This window comes from Perna viridis, chromosome 10 (genome assembly GCF_037379345.1).
Source record: "Perna viridis isolate PV_CMFRI_1.1 ecotype Kerala chromosome 10, ASM3737934v1, whole genome shotgun sequence".
Lineage (NCBI taxonomy): Eukaryota > Metazoa > Mollusca > Bivalvia > Mytilida > Mytilidae > Perna > Perna viridis.
The window spans coordinates 13,360,047-13,383,267 of record NC_142454.1 but is presented as its reverse complement, the minus strand read 5'-3'; the positions used below and the strand labels follow the sequence as shown (position 1 = coordinate 13,383,267).

The 23,221-nt window shown below is 31.7% G+C and overlaps 1 protein-coding gene across 1 annotated transcript in view; it reads right to left on the bottom strand.

Annotated features, from left to right (window-relative positions):
• Window positions 1-1,454: 1,454 nt before the first annotated feature.
• Window positions 1,455-23,221, bottom strand: part of LOC148604599 (transcription initiation factor TFIID subunit 1-like) — a 36,260-nt gene continuing 14,493 nt past the window's right edge. Inside the window, exons 18-43 of the mRNA XM_088548261.1 lie at window positions 22,905-23,095; window positions 22,099-22,213; window positions 21,635-21,776; window positions 19,843-19,973; window positions 19,406-19,486; window positions 18,727-18,996; window positions 17,675-17,759; window positions 17,002-17,101; window positions 16,172-16,295; window positions 15,784-15,903; window positions 15,083-15,219; window positions 14,320-14,485; window positions 13,466-13,668; window positions 12,854-12,962; window positions 12,350-12,448; window positions 10,523-10,615; window positions 10,058-10,142; window positions 9,168-9,235; window positions 8,083-8,202; window positions 7,644-7,736; window positions 7,010-7,162; window positions 6,296-6,419; window positions 5,599-5,714; window positions 4,816-4,896; window positions 4,278-4,347; window positions 1,455-3,498 (exon numbers count right to left, since the gene is read on the bottom strand). Coding sequence (XP_088404387.1) covers window positions 3,194-3,498; window positions 4,278-4,347; window positions 4,816-4,896; window positions 5,599-5,714; window positions 6,296-6,419; window positions 7,010-7,162; window positions 7,644-7,736; window positions 8,083-8,202; window positions 9,168-9,235; window positions 10,058-10,142; window positions 10,523-10,615; window positions 12,350-12,448; window positions 12,854-12,962; window positions 13,466-13,668; window positions 14,320-14,485; window positions 15,083-15,219; window positions 15,784-15,903; window positions 16,172-16,295; window positions 17,002-17,101; window positions 17,675-17,759; window positions 18,727-18,996; window positions 19,406-19,486; window positions 19,843-19,973; window positions 21,635-21,776; window positions 22,099-22,213; window positions 22,905-23,095 — 3,381 coding nt within the window. The 3' untranslated portion in view covers window positions 1,455-3,193. The remainder of the gene's footprint in view (window positions 3,499-4,277; window positions 4,348-4,815; window positions 4,897-5,598; window positions 5,715-6,295; window positions 6,420-7,009; window positions 7,163-7,643; window positions 7,737-8,082; window positions 8,203-9,167; window positions 9,236-10,057; window positions 10,143-10,522; window positions 10,616-12,349; window positions 12,449-12,853; window positions 12,963-13,465; window positions 13,669-14,319; window positions 14,486-15,082; window positions 15,220-15,783; window positions 15,904-16,171; window positions 16,296-17,001; window positions 17,102-17,674; window positions 17,760-18,726; window positions 18,997-19,405; window positions 19,487-19,842; window positions 19,974-21,634; window positions 21,777-22,098; window positions 22,214-22,904; window positions 23,096-23,221) is intronic.

Below are 23,221 nucleotides of genomic sequence, written 5' to 3'. Positions count from 1 at the left end.
CTATTTTGCTTTCGTTCTATTCCTGCATCATGGATAACTTTGAGTCGGTTTTAAACGATTACAGAGAACTGGAGTGGAGTGTTGGAATTAAGTTAACCGTGATATGTGTTGAACTAGACTATATGATTCAACAGAATCTTTACCATCAAGTTAATTATTTTATTTGCGACTTAACAGCTGCCTAAATACATAGTATATACATTAGACCATTTTTAAAATAAGACTTGTTTTACAGGAAGCATTTAAAATGTACATGAGCATTAATTAACAGCTACCTTTCTACTGAACAGAAACTCGTGAACTCCTTGTTGGTTCCTAATTTTTCACATAGGAATTCACGTTTTTTTTTAATAAAGTAAGTATACAGCAACATTCCCTAAATGGAGAAAAAAATGTCTAGGAAAAAAACTGAAGATATCTGAGTGTATTTCACTCTCTGAACAAGTGAATGAGATATGAATAGTCCTTTTAAAACCTCGATTTTGAAAATATTATGGAGAAGCACCAATATAATAAAATGCACTTTGATGATTATAATTTCATAAGCGGTGTAAATCAACAAATATTACCATGATTAAGTCCCACTCACCACTTGTAAGGTTTCCATACTTCACATGTAAAAAAAGTCAATTTTCAAATTATTACTGCCAATTCCCAGACTTTGAAGGTGCACACCATTACGAAATTAAAAGGAAAATAAGGCTTTCAAAATCAATATACTAATGATAAGATGGTTGTAGAAACTATTCACAACATTGACTTGAATGACAGATACAGCAAATACACATTTCTACCTTTACTGACAGCATATTGGCAAACGTAAAAAAGTCTTCATTCTCTACGTAGTAAATCACAAATGTGATGTAAACATAAACATTCGGAGCTTTATTTTGACTGCTTTTGATCAACATACACGCAGATTCAAGGCCTAATCTAGAGTGAGAAATGAGGGAATGAGCAAACACTTCTCCTTGTTTGAGCTCACTTCTCCCATTTGTCTCTGACAGGAAGAAATTTTTGTAATAGATTACTTACACAAAAATGTCAATATCTATAATTTTCTAGCAGAATTTACTAAAACTTCTCTTTGTCATCAATATCTATATAAGACCCTACAGAATATACACTTACAATGCATAGATCTACGTTCAATGTGCTTTTGGTACTACATAGAGGGGTGGCTATTTGACCTGAAAGTGGTGAGACTTAAAACAGGTCATTCATCCTGGTTAATAAATTGATAATAGATTTGCTGCATCAATAAGCATTATTTACCTTAACTGTTTAAGACAACAAAATTGATAGAATCCTGACTTTTTTTCAATCCAACTTACATTGACATACTCACAACAGATGCAAAGGTCTGTGTCAGTTTATCAATCTCTAGAAACATGGTATTCCAACTACAGTCACCCAAGGAACAAAATTAAAACTGAAGATACATGACTAAGATGCAATGGGAAAAAAAAACATTATTCTTTTTATTTATAAAAAATGTACAAATTTACAAAGCATACATATTCATAGCAGTTTTCATACATGTGTTGGGCTAAAAAAAATTCTCAGGCACCGACGCATCCCTAGAAAACCCTCCTGTATCTGTGATTTTTATATCCAGTCCAGAATCAACTTTTATTTAGTTAATGGATTCGTCTACGCGCTTGACAGAAAGGTGAAAAATTTGATGCAAATGAGGCTGTTCTTTAACATTGATCATTAAAAACAAAAGTATGTCTCGTGGCGGGGAGATGGCTCTTATTTCTTGCCAAATCTCATATTCTAGTTAAGTTTTAATGCCATGGAACTTCTCAACATCCTGTAAAAGATTACAGAACTATTCAATTCAATGAAATTTCTCAACAAAAAAAAAACAAAAAAAAACTTGCTTTTGTTAAAAAAAAATAAAATAAGCCTCCTTCCCACATTAATTTAAAAAAAAAACCTGAGAATCTAGGCATTTTTTGTATGGCCTTATACTTTACGCTTTCAAATGTATAGGAACAATTTAATGTGACAAAACAAAAGTATGAATCTATACAATGTTTAGTAGTCAAATTACACTGCTCCTAATAGGGCCTGATTTTAAATATATCATCATTAATTGTGTACAGTGAGTGATTTTGGAAAGGTGCAAATTTTGGCTTATTTTAGCAGCCTGCCGAAAAAACACCAAAAAATATTCCGCCAAATATAGGCTGTGGGATTAAGTACTTAGCGCACCACTTATCATCCGCCAATATTTTTGTATACCTTTTTGATTCATTATCAACCATTTTTGCAAAAAAAATCTTAAAATAAATGTTTTACAATCATATAAAAGAGTAATCAAGGGAACCAAGGTTATAGAAGTAATTAAAAGAATGCAATCCAGGAATAAAGACCAGACATGGAAAACAGACATACACAACAAAGAACATAAAGTAACTAAAATCACTAAATGTATGTAACTAAATGAAACATACAAAAACAATTCAGTTATTGATTTTGGTGAGATGGTGTAATATTATCACATACCATATTAGTTCAACCTAGTTCTATTTAAATCTAGTACATGTATAAACTTTGAATCTGGTACATGTATGAGCTTCGAATCAGGTACATGTATGAACTTTGAATCTAGTACAGTATGAACTTTGAATCTAGTACATGTATGAACTTTGAATATAGTACAGTATGAACTTTGAATCTGGTACATGTATGAACTTTGAATATGGTACATGTATGAACTTTGAACCTGGTACATGTACTGACTTTGATCTTCAGAATGTGTGTTACACCAACAAGCATGTTTATCTTCTTGATGCCTTAACAGCTACACACTTAAAGAGCACATAAAGTCCAGCACAGGCCACTTTAAGCTTTCTACAATTATCTCTGCTTCACTTCACAACCTTCATTTTTTACAGTTGATCATTATACTGGGAACTAAAGGAGAACTTTGTAGCAATAATTATTTCCCCAACAGACAAGCCAGGTAAAGACTGTAGCACAAGCAGTTACATACATGTAAATAACAATATTAGTATCTTACTATACATCATAAGTTCCAACTTGTGAATTACATTTACTGAAGAACTTCATTCACTTTAGATCCTTCATTATCACAATAGCACTATAATATATGATTCTGTCTGGTATCCAGCTGCCATGTACATGAAATAGTTAAGACATTTCACATGTGTTCAAATGTTTACTACAAAAATTCATCAATATCAAATCCATCATTATCATTCCTAGCATTACCACCTTGGTTTTCATCCTCATCAGAATCTGATACCTGCAGATCCTCATTTATATCACCTTGTTGTAGCCGATGTTGGGCCTCATCAGCTAGAGCACTATGCATGAAGAAGTCTGATGGATCAAAGCTGTTCTCGTCTTCGTCCTGTACAGCGGGTACCTGGTATGCACCAGGTTGTACAAAATACTGCTGTTGATCCTCAGAATAGAACTGGTTCTCCCCACTTATGTCCATCTTCTCTTCATTATCACTTTGACCTGCAGGTATAAATATTAAGCATACATGCATCAATTTTTCATTTAAATTCCCTTATTTACGTGACTCCAGTATTCCCCAACTCTGTTACTCGTGGCAAGTGAAATCTACCCCCAGGGGAAACATGTTTTCCATGTTGAATTCAGTTATGAGAAAGTTATCATTCACAACAAACTTTCTAAAAGAAAGCAGAAAATTTATAATACTATTAAGAGAGCCCTTTCTCTTATACCTTATTGTGAGTGTTTAAGTGTCAGTCTGTGTAAGAATCAGGCAGTGAGTGAAACATGGTCTAAAAAACCCACATTTTGAACGTTTAATTTGTCTATTTGCACCATCAAAGCTAAGAAAAAAAACAAGATTTTCCATGTCCGTTTGGTAAATTGAGTTATAATTTCATTAAAATGCACTAAAATGAACATTTCAAGTGCAGATAACTCTGTCAAAAACCTCAGTTTTCAAACATTCTATTGAAAAATTTCTGAGTAAATCAAGTGATGCTGAGATTAAATAATGGTGTTTTTGTTCAAATAGAAATAGCATCCTTGAGTGTACTTATATTATCTAATCAGTATTTTTTTTCAAATTGAGAAAGCATTCTTTTATTGTCAGATTTATTGGGTTTTGACATGCAAGATTCTGATTTTGCCATTTAGCCTGATTCTTACAAAAACTTACACTCAATAGTCCATTTTAAACATATATGTACATAAATGATATCATAAAACTTTTGAAAAGCATTAAAAGATAAATTTGAAATCCAAGACAATGGTGTAATTACCTGAAGCCTCAGAATGATCAGGTGTGATTTGTAAATCTTTAGCCAATGACTCATCTTCTCCTCTCTGGTCCTACAAATTGTGGGTGGAATGATAGGTTCATAAAAAAGCATTTCTAATATATTAACAAACTGTCATTAACTACATGGTAACTAAAATGAAATTGCAATGGTGTTTAACTGTGAAAACAGAGGGAATTTATTTTCCTGATTAAACATAGAAGTGAACTTGATAAATCTATTCATATGATGTAAAAGAAAAACTATAGTTGCATGCAAGAGTAGCTTAAAGTTCAGAATGAGAAAAATAAATTGAAATTAAGGGGGTAGACCTACGGTAAAGGACATAACTCTTGAAATCAGTAATATGTTTGTATTATATTAAATTTTACTAAAGCCTTTCAAACTTTCATTTGAAACAGAATAAAATCAGTCCAAGTGACTTTGATGCTTACATGAGATTGATGTAAAATGAATACAAACGTTCCAATGATTTGAAAGAGTTGTGTCCTTTACCCTAGGTCTACCTTTTTAAACTTACCTCAGAAGTATATCTGCTCCTCTGACTTGATTCCATTTCATCGCCTTCAACATCAACAAACTCTGAATCATACTCTTCATGCTGTAAATGACATAGTCGCAAATGTTTCATAAATTTGATTATTTTGACTAATTTGACAGTGATTGCAATAGGGTTTTTAAGTCTCGTTATAGTTTCATTTTCCTTACCAGAATTTCCTATGTGGAATATATTGAAATCTGAAGACTGATCTGCATTTTATTGTTTATGTCAGGGATCTCAAAACACTGCATTTAAATGCAAAACCTTCTCTTTATTGCTTTTTTAAACACTTTCATCATGTAGAAATATATATTTGTCACTGTTTATCAGTTACACAGGAAGACATTAAATTCTGAATCAACAAATAAAAAAGTTTCCATGCATTAGAATGGTAGATTGGGACTCATTCTCCTAAAACCATCAAGTCATGTGATGTGACTTACGTACCATATATCCTTACCATAAATAACATCAGATTTTTCTTGATATTGGAAAATTAAAACTGCATTTTGGTCTTAACGTACAAGATCACAATAAAAATAAGGCAATAATATCTCAATGTACTGCTATGAAATCACTGGTCTAAAAAACATAAGTTGAAGAAAATATATACAAAAAAATGTACAACAATAGACCCATTAAATTTGTCTATTTATGGAATGTTGTATTTGTCAGTTACGGTAATAATTTGAACATTAATGTGAGCAACTGTATCATCAAACAAACTACATGTACTGCAATTTCTCAATGTTCTATGCTTACCTGTAAACCAGAATTATTTCCATCACTAAGTGACCACCTCTTCATGTATTCTGACTCCATCGTATCCTCAGCTATGGTGATATTCTCTCTCATACTATCATCTACACTCTCATTGTCTGTTATAAGGAAGAAAAATAGTTTAAACAACCTTCAAGGTGAAGGACATTTTCTCCATAATAAATTATAATACAGAGTACTCACTAGATGTTAACACAAATTTAACCAAAAAACTTTAGCACATCCAAAAATTCCAATGGAAGGGAGCCATGACTAAGAATTCATTTTTGTAATTTTCTAAATAAAAAAACATGTGATCCAAAGTGAAAAATATTGACAACACCGTAAAGAGTAAATAGCAAAATAATCATGAATTTAAGATCAAAGTATTTCATAATATCCACATTAATCAGAATGAAATGACCATTGTTCAGAGTTATCAGATAAGATATCATACCCAGAGTCTGCGAAAATCGCCTTTCCTGCCAGTCCGGACAGGTAAAATTTGGGTAGGACCATCATTTCAACTTCTTGTGCTGGTCCCATGACTGACAGCAGTTAAAAAGATTTTGTTAAGTCTGATTACATGTGACCAGCAAATTTTCAGTGGCAATCACAAAACATTTGCCTTTGTCAGTCCTATGTCCGACAGCAGAAAAAAAGTTTTCACAAACTCTGCTTACCCTGTCTCTATACTAACCAATTAAGCTATCTTCCTGGTTGACTGAAGTACCAGTCATGATACTGTCCACTTCTGCAGCATCTAATGCAGCCTCCCGTGCAGCATGTATATCCTTCTCCATCTGTGATAAACTCTCTTCATTCTTAAAAAAAAATATGCTTAGATTACTAATTTTGACTATTTCATGGTTGACAAATACAGATGAAAAATAGAACTTGCAAAAATAATTATTCACACTATGAAATGCTCACGCTTTTTCCATTATTCCCTTCACAAGGCAAATATGCTCATGAGACAAAATACATGAATATTAGCACTAATATATTTACAGTACTTGTTTCCATTTTTAAAGGCTAACATATCTCCCCTAATACATTAGCATAATCAAAGACAAATATTATATTCAATTTATATTTATGAAAAATTCAAAGGAAGGTGTAGAGTATTTTCCAACTACAATAAGTCATGTGACTGTGTAAAGGGTTCTATTTTTACAGGGGTTATATGATGGTGCATTTATAGAGTTTCACCATATCTGTTCCCTTTGAAAATGTTTTGGCTTTTAAAATTTAAAATTAAAGTTTATTCTATTTGACATAAGAATGTATTACTTCATTTGTAATTGATTTTCAGGTTTTATCTAAATTAACTACTATTGACTGCTATGTCAAAACTCTATTGACAGGACATAACTAAAGTAAACCAATAACAGATTTGAGCAGTAAATCTTACTTCAGAGAATGCCTTCCTACAAACATCCAGCATGATCTCTGCTGTCCTTGTAATGTTACTATCTATACCATTATACTGTCTACTGTTCAATAAAATCAGTTCTACATCCTCCATAAACTGGTCACATGAGTGATACTTGTTACCCTGTACTTTCTGTAATGATAAAAAGACTGCTTTATCCCCACTTGTTCAAGCTAAAGTTCTTAATTTTATCTAGTTCAGCAAACTGGAAAGCAAATTCTAGGATAAGCGAAAATAAGAGATAACAAACATTAAATCTCAAACTTGTATAAAACCTGTAGAAGCTCAGAAAACAGTGCCTTAAGTATTCATGTTTTAGATGCTAAAAGGTATTAGTTCAGTCAAACCGGAAGTTTTAGTTGTCAAACAAATGTACTGAAGACAATCGTCATGCTGATTCTAATTTTATTATCCAGTATTGTTAAACTCAATCCAGTATTTTTGTGACGAATTTGGATGCGATTCATTAGAAAAAAAAACTCTGGCCTTATTCAATCTAACTATTTTTCAACTATTTATCTTCAAACAATGTAATAAAAATATGTTGAAACAGAAATGATGGTAATTTTCACTACTGAATTGTTTTTCATGACTTGTTTCCCAAATTAATTACCTTCAATATTGACTGTAAGTCCATTGGCTGCTTGATAACTTCATAGTAATCCTTAATCTGTTTCCTATTGACAGGGTTATGGAATGGCCAGGACTGAAACATAAGACATAGTTAATATTTAAGGCCGAAATGTATTGAAAAACTGAGAAATTATACAGATTTGTATCTACTACTTATCTGAAAATGGGCAGTTTGCTACCTTTAAGTTTTTTATTGTTTAACCTAAATTCACAGCATTCACTTTACCATTATATCATTTTCATTTTCTTTTTAGTACCTGAATAAAATACTAAGAGTATTTCCTACAAGTCAACTTACATTTTCTAGAGCTTTCATCATTCAAACAATACTCCCAATCTTAAGTATAAATGAGAAAGCTACTTGGTCATTGCTAAGAGGAGTAGTTTGTACCCTTTTGATTGCCTACTTTCAGACTTACATTTTCTACAGCTTTCATCTGTCCAACAATACTCTCCAGTATAAAAGAGAAAGCCACTTGGTCATTGTCATCCAGCAATGGATTAATGGCCTTCTCTAATCTCATCAACTTATCCTCTTTCTGTAAACAATAATAATGATTGGTTAATACACACAAAATGTTGAAGTTTTCAGTGAGGGATATTCCAACATCTAAAACAAAAAATAATCATCTATTTAACTGAACATTCATATACTTACCTCTTATGAAAAATTGTATGTGCATAACTTTGATCTAGAAACTATATAGCCACGAGCTTTTTTCTATAACTGTAATATTTTTGGAAAGAAAAGATAAAGGAAAACATCTTTCCCTAATTTGGCTTCCATTTTCATACCGCTTGACCTGTGTGGAAAAAAATGTTCTTATCACTACTGACTTTTTTGTTAGAAATCTTGAAAAAATGTTAAAAACTGGCTTAGAAATCGATTGTCTTGGACTCCATCTTGAATCGCCTTGATTGCCATTGTAGTTACATTTCAGTTAAATGAAATAATTTGGGTGTTTTCTTATATTAAATAAGAATAATAAAGGGATTCTGGAAGATTCGATGTGAAAAATCCTTTGAAAGCTTTTGGTTTCTTTTGTTTGGAATGTTTGCGTTTGTGTGACATCAACATGTTTCCTACAAATCGGAATCATAACATTTCATGCACTTTTCATATTTGGGTATTTTTAAAGTTTTTAGGGCATTAGAGAAACAGAATCTACACTCAAAGTTTGTTGATTATGAATTTCTCACATCTTAAGAAATAAATTTTATAGTTTGAATAGCTCAGCAAGCCTCGTGATCAAACCTATAAAATTTATTTCACTCAATGTGAGAAATTCCATAATTAACACATTATCATTGTAGATTCTATATTTCTTTTTCATTGATGTCTATATTTTTTTCACAGTAAACCCTGTATGCTTGGATTTCTAATATAAAAAAAAACAAAACAAAACAAAACAGACTGAAAAAAAATGCTGTCCAATATAAACATTCTATAAGAAGACTGTCAAGTACACAGATGTAGGTATTCACAGCATTTTTATATATTTACCTCAGCAAATCTCTTTAAACATAGATCAAGCATGGACTGAGCTGTCAGTGTCAGAGCACTCTTTGGACCTGGAAAATCAGAGCAAAGTTATTGTATATGTCAAATAAGTTTGAGGAAAAATTTGAAAGAAGCATTATCAGATAATGACTTCTTCCAAATGAAAATTTTATGCTTCGAACAAATGATAGGTATGTCTGTAGATAAAAATTAAGTTAAGCCCATTGAATAGTACATGTTTACTATGTTTTCTATGAAGATAAAAGATCATCAAGTTTAATAACCAAATTGTTGAAATTAAATCCCCAGTATTTACATTTAAACCCATTTATAGATAATATTATAATAAAGTTTACTTCAAGGAATAGATTTGTTCTGCCCTTGATTAAATGACATTTACCTTCCTTAGGTAGTTAACTGGACAATTGACAAAGTGATTTAAACTTTCTATCAAACTTAGATTAAATTACCTATGAAATGATGGAAGGTTTAGAATCCTGTTGCTAACTGTCCAGTAAACTACCTAAGACATTTAACAAGGCAATGGTCATTTGATCATGGGAAAACTAACTCTATTCCCTAATTTAACACTTATCTCTTGTTTTCTATGAAAATACAGAATTATCATCTTTGAATACCAAATCGTTGAAATTAAACCACAAGTATTTATATTTTAATCTATTACAGCTAATTATATACCATAGTTAACTTCAAGGAACATAAAAAATGTCTTCATGGAAAAATTCAACATTTTTGGAAAGGAAAATAAAAGAAAACATCTTTCTATTTCTTTGAAGTCCATATTTTTTTCCGTTTAAGTCCATATTTTTAATTAAAGACATTTCCAAAAATACTGAATTTGTGCATGAAGTTAACTATACTACTATACAAACCATTATACAGTCTACAGTTTTCTACAATTTGATTCAAATCTACAAGGAACTGTTCTCTACTGTGGTACTTCTTATTCCGTAGATTCTACAAAAATGTGTTCAATGTTAATATATATATATATATACACACACACACACACACATGTATATGAACATGTTATATAACTCACTATTATATTTAGAAGAAATTTTGTCTAATCAACACATGTCCTGGATCATAATTTTACTAAATTCAAGATATAGATGTGTACTGGCTACATAAATTATTTATTTATTTTAAACCTTCAAGTTTCTCAAGAAGTCAATTTCACCTTCCCTAATATCAAATAAATACACTGTAAGGAATGTAAAATTTCTTTGTCATGAGTTATGTTTTAAGTGATATTTTGTCCATTGAAAATGTAGCAAAAGATAGTACAACACAAAGAATACAGAATTTTCAATAAAACTTTTAAAGAATCTTACATCTCTGATGGTCTGTAAGTCCATAGGAATCTTGACAAACTTGTAATAATCAGGAACCTCTTTAGAACTGACTGGGAACAAGAATGGTTGTGTCTGAAATATAACAGTTAAACATATGCAGATTACAGTAAAATTTAAGACATCTTTGTCCCTAAAAGGTTTTTTATCCTAGATCTAATTTACAATTAATTGTGGAAAGTAGTAAAAAGCTAGAAGTAAAGATATTGTATTTAACAAAAAATAAAGAAATATATGACATCCGATAAAAACAAAGGCTCCATGGTATGCCGCTGAATACAACCACAGAGGCTGAACCCTGGACAATGGGGGTAAGTATGGACAGCTTGATAGATCTATGATTTTGTTATTGGAACTGAATTTTTAACATAGCAAAGGCTACTGATTGAGAATGCACGTGAACAGAGAAATTGAAGTAAACAAAGTTAAATAATGGACTCTTTGGATTTGATGTGGGCAAATTTGAAAACATGCCCAAAGCTCAAAATAGAAATACATGGTAAAACTCTGCATATCAAAGAACCAATGGAAATTAAAGCAGCATTAGCTGTCAAATTTTTTCAGTTTTGATTCTACTGAATTTTGCTGATAAAATGAAATCAGTTTTTAGTAATGCAATTGATCCAATAAATGTCGATAATACCTTCAGAATATTGTGAAAACAAGTTTTTTTAATCAAAGAAGATCGATAGCTCAGATCTAATTATTTTTCCCCATTACTTCCGAAGATTGCCAACAGGACATTAACCTGAGTTAAAAATACTTTAACCTTGGTAAAAAAATAACAATAATGGGTATACAGGTAAGCATGTGTCTTGTTAACAATTCATTTCATCTATTCTTGATTAGTTTGCAAATAAATAATGACAGTTACTGACCATATTTGTGCCACATTATATCACAATACGTAAATTTTAAAAGGATCCTTGTGTTATATTCGAACTTTTGTCTTTTATGGCTTGAATCCATCAGTCTTCCTTGCCGTTGATTACCACTTTCGCTTTCCAATCAGATGTGTTTTTAAAAAAGAGACCCTTACAGCACATGCATGGATTAAGGTCACCAGAAGTCACATGCATACCAATTTATCTAGGTCGATTTTTTGTCTTGCAAGACAATAAATATATAGACACCTATTTCATTTATTGAACACATTTTATTTGTGGATATTGAATGAACTTATACAGGAAAAGTACAGTTTGGTAGAAATAATTCAAAGTTAAGGTATATTTCAACAGAAAACAAAAGTTTATGAAAATGACAGCTAATGCAGCTTTAAGGTAGCTCAAACCTATTACAATGAACGTTTTTTTCTGTCATCTTACAAAATCATACAGACATATATATTTTCTATTAACTAATAGTGTTTAAAATGATGTAAAAACAATATGTATAAACTACTTGAAAAAGAATTTATGACATAAAAAATTGTATTGTAAAAATTCCAAACATTAATTGTATAAAATGCCCAAAATCAGACCTTGAAATACATGCTTAGACTCAATATAGTAAAGAATCCAAAGAATTCAAAGTTTTATAAAATGCTTGTTTTTTTTCTACCCATGTTTCCTCATCAAATGGAGCTTCAGATCCCAAAATTATTTCAAACCTTCCTTTCGCTGAATGGATTTCATAGAGATCCATCGAATAATACTCAAGTCATTGCATGTAAACCAAGTATTTCTTGACATCAACAGCCCCATAGCAGTATACAAATTTTTTTGCCGTATAAATCTACATGATTATGTATGGAATAAGACTGAACTTTGCTTCCCCTTCCCCCTTTTATCTTTACAACCCTTTACTTACATTAGGCATCTCTCTCATCTCATTTAAGATTTGTTCATATATTGTAGACATTGTTATGACAGGATCAGTTCTCCTTCTGTTAGATGTCTGTTTTGGTCTCTGAAATTATTGTTATGTAACATTCATCCAAATATAAACATTTTCAAGCCTCACTTTTTTATCCTTAGATGAATTAAGACTTTACATTATTTAAAACATGTAAAAGGAAAAAAATTAAAAATAAACTATTATTTTTTCACAAAATCTTGTTATTGCAAGAATATACAGAAAATAACAGTTTTGAAATTGAGACAACATGTGATGTTTAGTTAGGACATTCAAAAGCGTCAGTTTTCTATTAACCAGCAATGTCATTGTTGATTTTACATAATATTATCATTGAAAGCTGCTGCTATTTTTTTTTAGTATCGCAGCAATAGCCTTAGATATCTGGTAGTAAGAATAATCAAAGAACATTAATCTTTAACCAATAAACCTCAAAAATAAAATATTTTAATTATTTACCTTTAAGTAATCATTCTGTATAATGGTACTATACTTCTTCTTTTTCTCAGATTTCATGGCCTGTTTGGGGAACTTCAGAACTAAAGCTTTCCTCTTCACCTCTTCAGCACTAAACAAAAACATTGTAAGTCCATATTTAGCCTGTCAATCAAATGTTTCTGACAAATAAGCAGTAAAGCTCTACATTGTAAGTACTACATATCAACAAAATTAAGTGTGTTTTTCAATCTGTAAGCACTTAAAAAATGGTCAAGAGAAGCACCAGTCTAAGGCCTGTACTTCCATCAAACTCAACAGTGCAGAATGATACATAATCTTGATCTGTGAGTCATCAAGATACCGTCAGATTATTTCAAAATCTATAAGGGTAGAGAAGTCATGAACGTGTGTGACAGACTGACGGACAAAAGAAGACTGACAGGCACCTTCTTCATCATTTTTTCTAGCTATGAACAATTGCTTTTCAGGGCAAATAAAAAAAGTAAAACATAATGCCTTCTTCCTTCATAGATTTATATTTAATAACACCATTAGACCTAAAAATTAACTTTAAATGACCTAATTAATGTGTGAATAGAAAAAAAAAACTCTGCTTTCCACAGAATAACTTACTGTTGTAGAAGATTCTTGGACAGTTTAAGTTTAGTTCCCTCCACTTTGATGAGATCATCCTCCTGAAGTGTTTGTTGTTCCTCCTCGATTTGCTCATCTGTCATGGCAACCTGGACTGGAGGTAACTTACCACTCTGGCTATACAGTGGACATTCCTTATTGGTCCTCATATGACCAACTTGTCCACAGGCACCACACTTCAGCTGGAAATATAACAAATTTAAAAGTATAAAAAAAAATAGTTTTCTGTTTTGGCATGCATTGCTCTGTAGTAGGAGTAGTTCTTATGAGATCCTCGGAAAATCAGAGAATAAAAGATTGTAGAACAGAGATGTGAGAAAACACCTAATAGGTGATCATCGAGCAGCAAATCTTCAAGTGAGAACTACCTAACAACACAGCTATAGAGGACATTCCCTATTGGTCCTCATATGACCAACTTGTCCACAATCACCACACTTCAGCTGGAAATATAACAAATATAGAAGTATGAAAAAAGTTTTCTGTTTTGGCATGTATTGCTCTGTAGCAGGAGTAGTTCTTATGAGATCCTCGGAAAATCAGAGAATAAAAGATTGTAGAACAGAGATGTGAGAAAACTCCTAATAGGTAATCATCGAGCAGCAAATCTTCAAGTGAGAACTACCTAACAACACAGAATAAAAATCAAAGGAACAACTGATTGGTGGGCACCTTGATCACTATTTACCTCCTGTAAAGCAAGGGAGTACAATTACACGATATCTCTAATTGGTCCCTGTATTAAAACAGCTTATTCTTACCCTTGAAATAAGAAAAACATAGTTTCTATGTTACTTACTGGGCTAAAGCACTATCAAATGATTAATATATACCTTAGTATTCATGGGAGTTTCTGTTTTCTTTTTCTTTTTAGAAGAAGGAGGTAATAGCTTGTCTCTCTCCTCATTTCTCTTGATTCTCCTCAGTCTCTCCTGGAGTCTCCTCTTCTCCCTTCTCATCTCTTCCTTAACCTGGTCATCCATAGCTGCTACTTGTTTACTACAGTAAAGATGAAATAATAATCTATAATGTTAGATAAAGTTAATATTACATTAAGAACAATGGAAGATATCAAAAATGTCATGGGATTTAAGCCCTGAACTCTACAAAATTTATTTCAGGAAGATAAGCCTTGATTAGTTGATTAGGTTTCACTCTTGAATAAATGTCAGGAAATTTTGAGGTCTTACAAACATTTTTTTGTTAAATTAATTGACATACTACTACCAGTTCCTATTTCCTAAGAACCCAACAAATATAGGGTTTTATTCTTTAAAACTATAACTCCAATACAATTATACAAAACGATTTGAATTACAAAAATTATCAAACAGATAAAATCAAGACAATAGTCAATATGAATAGTCAAAACGAAAGTCTGTATTACAAATGGCAATATCAGGGTAAAACCGAAGTTGAAGAACCACTGCAATAGTCCTGACATGGTACAGGCATTTCCAACAAAGCTGGTTGGTGAAACCTGGTTTTTAGTGCACTAAATATCATGCTTCCATTACAGTTCCTTATTTCCAATATAAATGATTGACAAACCATTGATTCAGCCATCAGAGGTAGAGCTAACATAAAACAACTTACATGAAGTTAGGATCTTTTTTCTCCCTGATTTTACAGTAGGTATCAATGATGACAGGCTTTGTTACCCACTCTACCCTGGTATATAGTTTACCATCATCTGTCTTAAAGGTTCTAGTTATCTTTAATTTTTTGCCTCCCTAAAAATCAAAATGAAAGAACACTAGATAATACAATCTGTTTGAAACAAACAAATCATATCTGTAGAGGTAGAAATTCATCAGGCATGCTTACACATGTATGTATCAAAAAAATCTACAGATCTTCATTAATTTTATTTGGTAATAAACAGTCTTTGACTGTCACAAAAAAACAATTAAGATTACTGAGGACATTCGGAAATATCAAAGACCATATCAAGTTCAAAGCAAATTCAACCAACAATGATTACAAACAATTAATATGTATACAATGTCTCAGATTTTTTCATAAAAAATTAATAAAAAGTTCTCCATTACTGACTTTCAATATTTTTGATCAAATACTCTAATGAATTCTTCTTCCAGGAATTAAATTGACTGACTTCTTAACTTCTATATTAAACTTCATTTTTCAAACAAATAAAATTAAAAAATTAAAAATTACAAAGGAACTATGGAGATATTCACAACCTGTAGAATGTAATTTGCAGTCAAAATTCGTAGAAAATATGGAAAATCTGTATAAGTAAAACCTTTGAAAAACTATGAGTATAAGTATCTTACCACAGATGGAGCTTCACCTCCTCCATCATCTTTTCTTTTCTTCCCTTTATCCTTACTGTCTTCGCCCAGTAACATCTTATGGAGTTCTTTCCTTTCCTGCTCTTCTCTTTCATGGCTTAACTATTAAAGCAGTAAACATATACCCAGGTTTATTCAGATTTCATAGAAATTATTTCAAAATATTGTAGAAAATGTAAAGTTGAAATGAGTCTGAAAATGATTATGATGCAATGGAACATCTTTGCCATAACAATTAAATGTCAGTTTTCCTGGAAATTTGTGAGGAAAGTACATGTATCTAACACAGTGACATTGTATTTAAGACAGACAAACAGACAGACAGTGTTCCCCACCCTATTTAAACTGAGATATAACTGGTTGGTCTTACCTGTGAGCTGGTCTTTTTGTTAGACAACATGCTCTCCAGATTTTTACCCATTTCTTCAAAATCAGATTCATCAGCTGAGCTGGAGTCTTCATCTGTAGATAACACTTCTGTTGAAGCCAATACTCTGCAAAATAAAACCATCACTTTCAAACAGATTTTGAGTCATATAGTAATTACTTTCTTAAATCAAAATATGACACATTTGCATCCATTTAATAGAAGAAACTTAAGGTCAACTAAATTTAATAGCTAGATTTTCATCCAGGCTTCCATGAAAAAAGTGAGGCAGATGGGAGCATTTTATTTTTTATCTTATATTTTCTTTTTTGTCCTGTGACTTGTCTAAAATTACAGGTTGCAAATAGAACTGTCATTTTAAACCATTAAACACTTAAAACATACATAGAGAGATCTTCTATACATACTGATATTAAACCATATGCTTTATGGTCGCACACCATCCTTTTTTCTATGTATTTAGACCAATAACAACGCAAAGTATAGTAAACACCATTTTTGTTAAAAGAAAGTGAAATAAACACTCTAAAAACCCATACCTCACCAGAAACAGACACTAAAATAATCCGGAAATCAAAATTTGAAAAAAACCACAAAAATTCTGGGTAGGAGTTTTTTTTTTAGGGCTGGGTTGGGATGAAAATCTATCAACTAATTTTAATTGGCCTAGGACAATTTTTTTTTATCTTTATTAAAGGTATACTTTTATGAAAACAGAATATACCTTTTTGAAGACATAAATAATTGATAAACCTAAGTCAGATATTATTTAAAGTTTTGGGCACATCACTTGTATTACTATCATTCTATACCTGTTCTGTACATCAAACACTCTCTGACACTCTTCTTTGTATCTCTCCTGATGTTCAGCCACAGAAAATCTGTTTCCTCTGGCAAACTTTCCCATTCCACCTGTCAAAACAAGACTTCAACTGATGAATAATTATTACTCAAAAATTTAAAATTTGTACCACATCATAGGATCCACAACTTTACATTTATTTGTCTTACATACCACTTCCAACATTTTCCATTACCTTACATGTTTAAAAGGACAATTTAAAAGTTCCACTGTGAATTCCAAGGACAAAATATTTTTTTAGGGTAAACAAAACACTTGGAAAAAATTATTTCAACTGTTACATAACAATAGAAAACTTTTCCAAATGATAATAAAATCCACGTTTTTCCCTTTCCTCACATATCTAAACAATATTTACATACATTTGTATTAAATCAGCTTCCAGACTACCTTTAATAACCATAGATGCAGATTATGCCGTAACAAAGTACTACAGTTGTATGCAGAGTGTGGACATTTGACATGAAAGTGGTGTTTGTTTATTTCTATCCTATAAAACTACTCTTACATCATGATCCTTTCAAAAGGGTATAAAACATTCTACCTTATAGTTATACATGTGTACATGTAGATAACAAATCGGCATCATTTAATTTTGACTACATTCTAAGTATTCATGTCACCTTTTATATCTTGTCCAGCTTTGGCCTGTTCTGTAGACATGGTTCTGACAACATCTATAACTTCCCATCTGGACAACTTCTTCATCTGAAGTAACATTTTAGTTGTAAATAGTATGATTGTACATGTTTATGGTACATGTTATTTATAGATGACTATATTTTACAATATCTACAGATATCAAATACAATGTGCATGTAGCATCAAGTGTTGAATTAAGGTGGCAGACCTAGAGTAAGGGTCACAACTCTTAAAAATCATTGGAACGTTTGTATGCAGCATTTTACATTCATCTTAAGTAAGCATCTAATTAACTTGAATTGATTTTATTCTGCTTCAAACAAAAGCTTGACTGGCTTTGGTGAAATTAAATAAGATACAAACATATCACTGATTTCAAGAGTTATGTCCCTTACCCTAGGTCTACCACCTTAAAACATGCATCCCTTCAATTTTTAAAACGTACCTTCACCTTCAAATTTCAAAATCATACAAAAATTACATGTTTACAACTATAGCTTTTAAAGAAAAAAAAGATAAAGTGCTGGAATAAATTTATATGAAAAGATGAAATCCTGAATCCTTAATAACGACATACTAGATGTCTATAATTGAAGTCTAATAAAGAGTTTTACTACCCCGTTATCCATCACAAGCTGTATTGTACAAAAAATGACCAGCAAACCTATACATACTGTAACTCGTGAATTTTCGCTGTTACTAATTTTCATGGATTCTGTCAGGTAAACCTTTCTGGGTATCAATTTAAGCAGTTTCAAAAAATTATAAGAGTTATATGGTTTTAATAATTGATTTCACAAGTACTATTTTTCACATTTTTTATGTCCACCGCATTAATTAATATGTTCGCACTATTTTGTAAGACCTTGCTTGTTTTCTTTTAACTGGTGCAAACCAACTTTCGATATTTGGTCCATCATCAGAGATGAACCCCTGGTCACAAACCAAAAATGGAACACAAAGCTGTGCATCAAGTGGAAGTACTGTATAATGGAAGGCATTCCTTTGACCTTGTCTAAAATGGTGTAAATACCTCAGACTCAGGGACTCCAAACTTCCTTAACAGCTGTTTAGCATCTTTAAGTGGAAGTTTCCTAAGATCAGCATCAGTTCCTGTAACAGTCCTCTTGACAGGGGTGTTATCCTTCCCTTCATCCCTGGGTTGGGGCTTGTTGGGTACCTTTACATAAGAGAAACCCTCCCCACACCCTGTAGGATCAGCTGGTCCTGTCAGATCCAATAAACATTTTCCCTTCATAGCACTGATATAGGCTCTGGTGGTATTCCAAGGGGCAGTTTTCACCTGAAAGTAAACATTTTTTTTTTTCAAAATGAATCTGCTTTGAATCTGCATCATATGGTGGATTTTATTGTCATAATAAAATCTTTCATTTATCATGACATCAAAATACAAAAGAATAGTGTGACTGTAAACCTTACATGTAATACAAATACACTTGAGAATTGTACAATTGATTACAGCAAATTTTAAAATTAAGGTATACATCTATTTTCAAATAAACCTTTGTCCTCAGGAAGAATCATAACTGAACTGAACTGAATGTTCACATTAGAGGGTTTACAGAAAGAGGTGGCAACTGAAACAGTGAACAACCTAATAGAAATAAATGTTCAATGCCATTTATTGTAGAGGATGCCAGTAACCTGAAGTGACAAAACAGAAGGGAACTATATCTCCATTGTGGACATACCTCATCATCTAGTTTCATCTGTGTATCTTCATCATTATCATCATCAACAGCAAACAGGGACTTCTCTCCATACCCAGCATCCTAATTGTAAAACAGAAGTATTTAGACTTATAAAACTTGGATCCTAGTTTGAAACCATATTTCAGAACAATAATGACAAATTCACCTGCTCTTTCTCATAAGCCATTAAGCAAATTAGAAATTCTACTTACGGTTTAGACCAATGTTCATATCTTAAATGTTCCGACAAATGATTAGGAAACTAACCAAAGGATGAAGTGTCATGGCCAAAAAAATAATCAGCTTACAAGAGTTATGTAACGTGTACATTTAGATAGCATTATTTCATAGCTAAAAAAGAAATCTTGACATTCTCACATTAACAATACTGTGTCACAACAACCACTAAAAATAAAATTGAAGTTCTTTTTACTCACCTTGAGTCTCTGTTCAGCTGCCAACATACTGTAGTATGCACAACACTGTTCTGGTGAAACCATGGCCCTCATCTCATCCTCAGTAGGTAATCTAAAGTCAGGCTTCAACACCCACCAGTTAGAATCCATACCTTAATTGATAATAAATCAACAGATCAACATTTGCACTGATTGATTTGAACAGGTCTTAGAGCCTTTGTTAGCTGCATGAAAGAGTGTTCATAAAACTAGAAAATCCAAACGTAACATTGAACTGAGTAGCTGTTATCATTACAATAATTACATGTATGTGTTCATAGTCCCCTAAATAATTACATGTATGTGAAATGACATTTATTCAATTACATAGAACTTCAAAAGAATAATTCTACAAATAAATGGTTTTCTTTCAACATACTCCAACAAATAATGTTTCTTTCTGTTTTAATGTAAAACTGATGAAGTTTTTAACTTTTTATGTATAACAAATAAACCCAACTTCAAAGTATGAATCCAATATATGTACATGTACTATGGATTAAATAACCAAGTTTATACTCCAACCATTTTATCTTGGCAGTCAAAATGCAATGACAATATATTATCAAGTAACACACACTCACTGACTGAATATAACTTTCAGTTATGACCTCACAAACATTATGGCATATCCAGGATGCCACTGTATCAAACTGATTTTTTTTAGCAAAAAAACATCATTTAAAAAAAAATCAGTATAAGGACCATAACAGTCCACTGACTTTGATACATGTACATGTAATACAGATTTGACATAGTTAATCATTTTCCAGTTATTCTAAACCTCATTCTTATATCATTTTTATGTCAAGTTAGTTCACTGTTTTCTAGGTCACCTACTTTGGGTGATCATCAATAAAAACATTGATTTAAGGAGATAATTTTTTCAATGTTTTTCTATTTCAAGTTTGCAATTGTCTGTTTAAGTCAAGAATAATAAAGTAAATTAACAAAACAAAAAGAAAAATAAAATGCTCCCAAAACCTGAGAGCAGAAATAACTCATGCAAAACAAAATAAATCAATAAAACTTTAAAAAGAGAACAATAAAAAAATATATATAATAAAATCAAACCAATCTACCTGGGTGACCTACATGGGAGATAAAGACACTCTTTTTAACATATGTCCTACTCAGAATTGTAAAATATATATAAGGAACTCTTCATTTCCATAGGTATCAATGTATATCATACATAAATATTATAATGCCAATTCATCTAAAAACTACGAAAAAACAAATCATGTACAGCTGGAGATATAAGCTTGTATGACCTGGTAAGATTGATATAAGTAAATTAAACATAGATTGATGGACTGAAATATAAAGAAAGTATTAAATGGTATGAAATTTAAGTACCTTGCATGAAATAAATAGATTATATGTAATGCAACAGGCTAAATACAATTCTTACTTCAATTAGCCTTACATTTTAGGAGTCAGTAAAAGAAAATTTACTCAAAAAAGGAAAGCTATGAGTTAATGCCCAATAGTGAGATTCCCAATACCCCAAATTTAGTTCCTGGTAGAATTATAAATCTAGTTGTCAAACATTAATTTGTAGCTGCTCAAGCCTTAAATCAAATCCTACAATATAATACACCTATAAAAAAACTAGTCAAAATTCAAGTAGGGTTATATACAGGTGCAGAAAAAAATATGATGGGCACAGGAACTGACAGACAGATAAAGGCAAAACAGTATACCCCCTCCATTAAAGCAGGGGTGCAAAATAATTTGAAATCATTAATAAGCAGGTTGTTTGTTTGTTCACCTGTTCTTTTGAAGTCAGCACACAGTTTTAGTCTTTTTCTAATACTACTCTCTGAATGTGAAGGGAAAGCTTTCTTGATATCATCCATTTTAATCCTACGAGGATTGTCCTTACTTTTCCAAAACAACCGGTATATGAACACCTACAAAAATATGTTTAATGAAAATAATCCACCTCTGATAATGTTAATACATACCCCATGACTGTTTTCAAGGAAAATCTAAATCTACAAAATGTACCAATTTAACAAAACATGCATACAGAGGACCAGAGGTCTTACATCTCTGCCATTTTGTACTTTAAGTTTCATTCTCATGTAGATAAATCAATCAGTGAAAAAAATTGACCCTTAGAATTCATGGATTTATACCTGATGAAGTTATTAGACCTTTTTCAGTTTAGCCAAGTTATCACCTATAGAAATTATCAAGGACTAATAGTTAGAATTTGGTCCATGGACTTACCTGTAGAAAGTCCCTAATAAAGTTATTAGCCCTTTTTGAGTTTGGACCTGGAACCTCCATCATGGGACATTCCTGACCAACAGAGTAGATGGTGTTTACTTCTCGTATATAATACCTACAAGTCCATGTATAATTAATAAAGGCATTTAAAATGATTAAAACAGTCTTTACTTTTGTAAAAAAAAAAAAAGGGGCAATCTGAGACAAATACCATTGTTATATTTCTAGCAACTGAAAATTTTGGTAAAAGAAGTTAACATCAGTTATATTGTAAAGTAGTTATAACCTAAAAAAGTAGACTGATTGATTGATTATAGTTTATAGTAATATGGCAGATATTTAACACATTTCAGGATAAGAATTCTTGATCAATCAAAACCTCTATTTCCTGCATTCAAGTGAGCCCAACATGGCAGTCTAGAACAGAAGAAAAGCCAGAGGATAATTCCATTAGAATAGAACTAATTAATGATCATATAACAGTATCTGCTTTTTGAAAGAAAGAATCAAAATTCAGAATCTATAATGCTCAAATAGCAGATAACTACATGTAGTTCATTCACATTTCTACGCAGGGCTCCTTGGTTGGGCTCTTAATTGGTACTGTGGTGGGCTTTATGAAGAGCTTCGTGCTTAACAGTTACAAGTGAAACATGTTTACATGTGCATTTAAATATAACAATACAGACAGTGTACATTCAATAAATAGTGATAATTTCTTACAGCATCCCATTTAGTTCCTTTAAAGTGATATTAATAACAGAATAATTCATATTCTACCAGATCTTACAGTTTTAATGCCTTACCCTTGTCTGTTCCTGATAATAAGGAAATCAGTTTGTGGTATATCATGCTCATATATTGGTGCTCTATACATGTTGTTCTCAAATGCCTGGAGACTCTGCCCTGGAGATAGACTTCCCAAGAATGGTGAGGTATGGGCATAGGCCAGCTCTCCAAACTTAAATGTAGGTGTGTTGGTATCCTTTCCTGGTTTCTGAAAAGATAGGAAAGATTTTCGTGACAAGGTTTGACAGATTTGTAAGATATATTGAATAGTTCTTGAATTTGTCTATTCTTTCTGCCTAGTATTCATCACAGCAGTTTTAAAATGATCAGCACA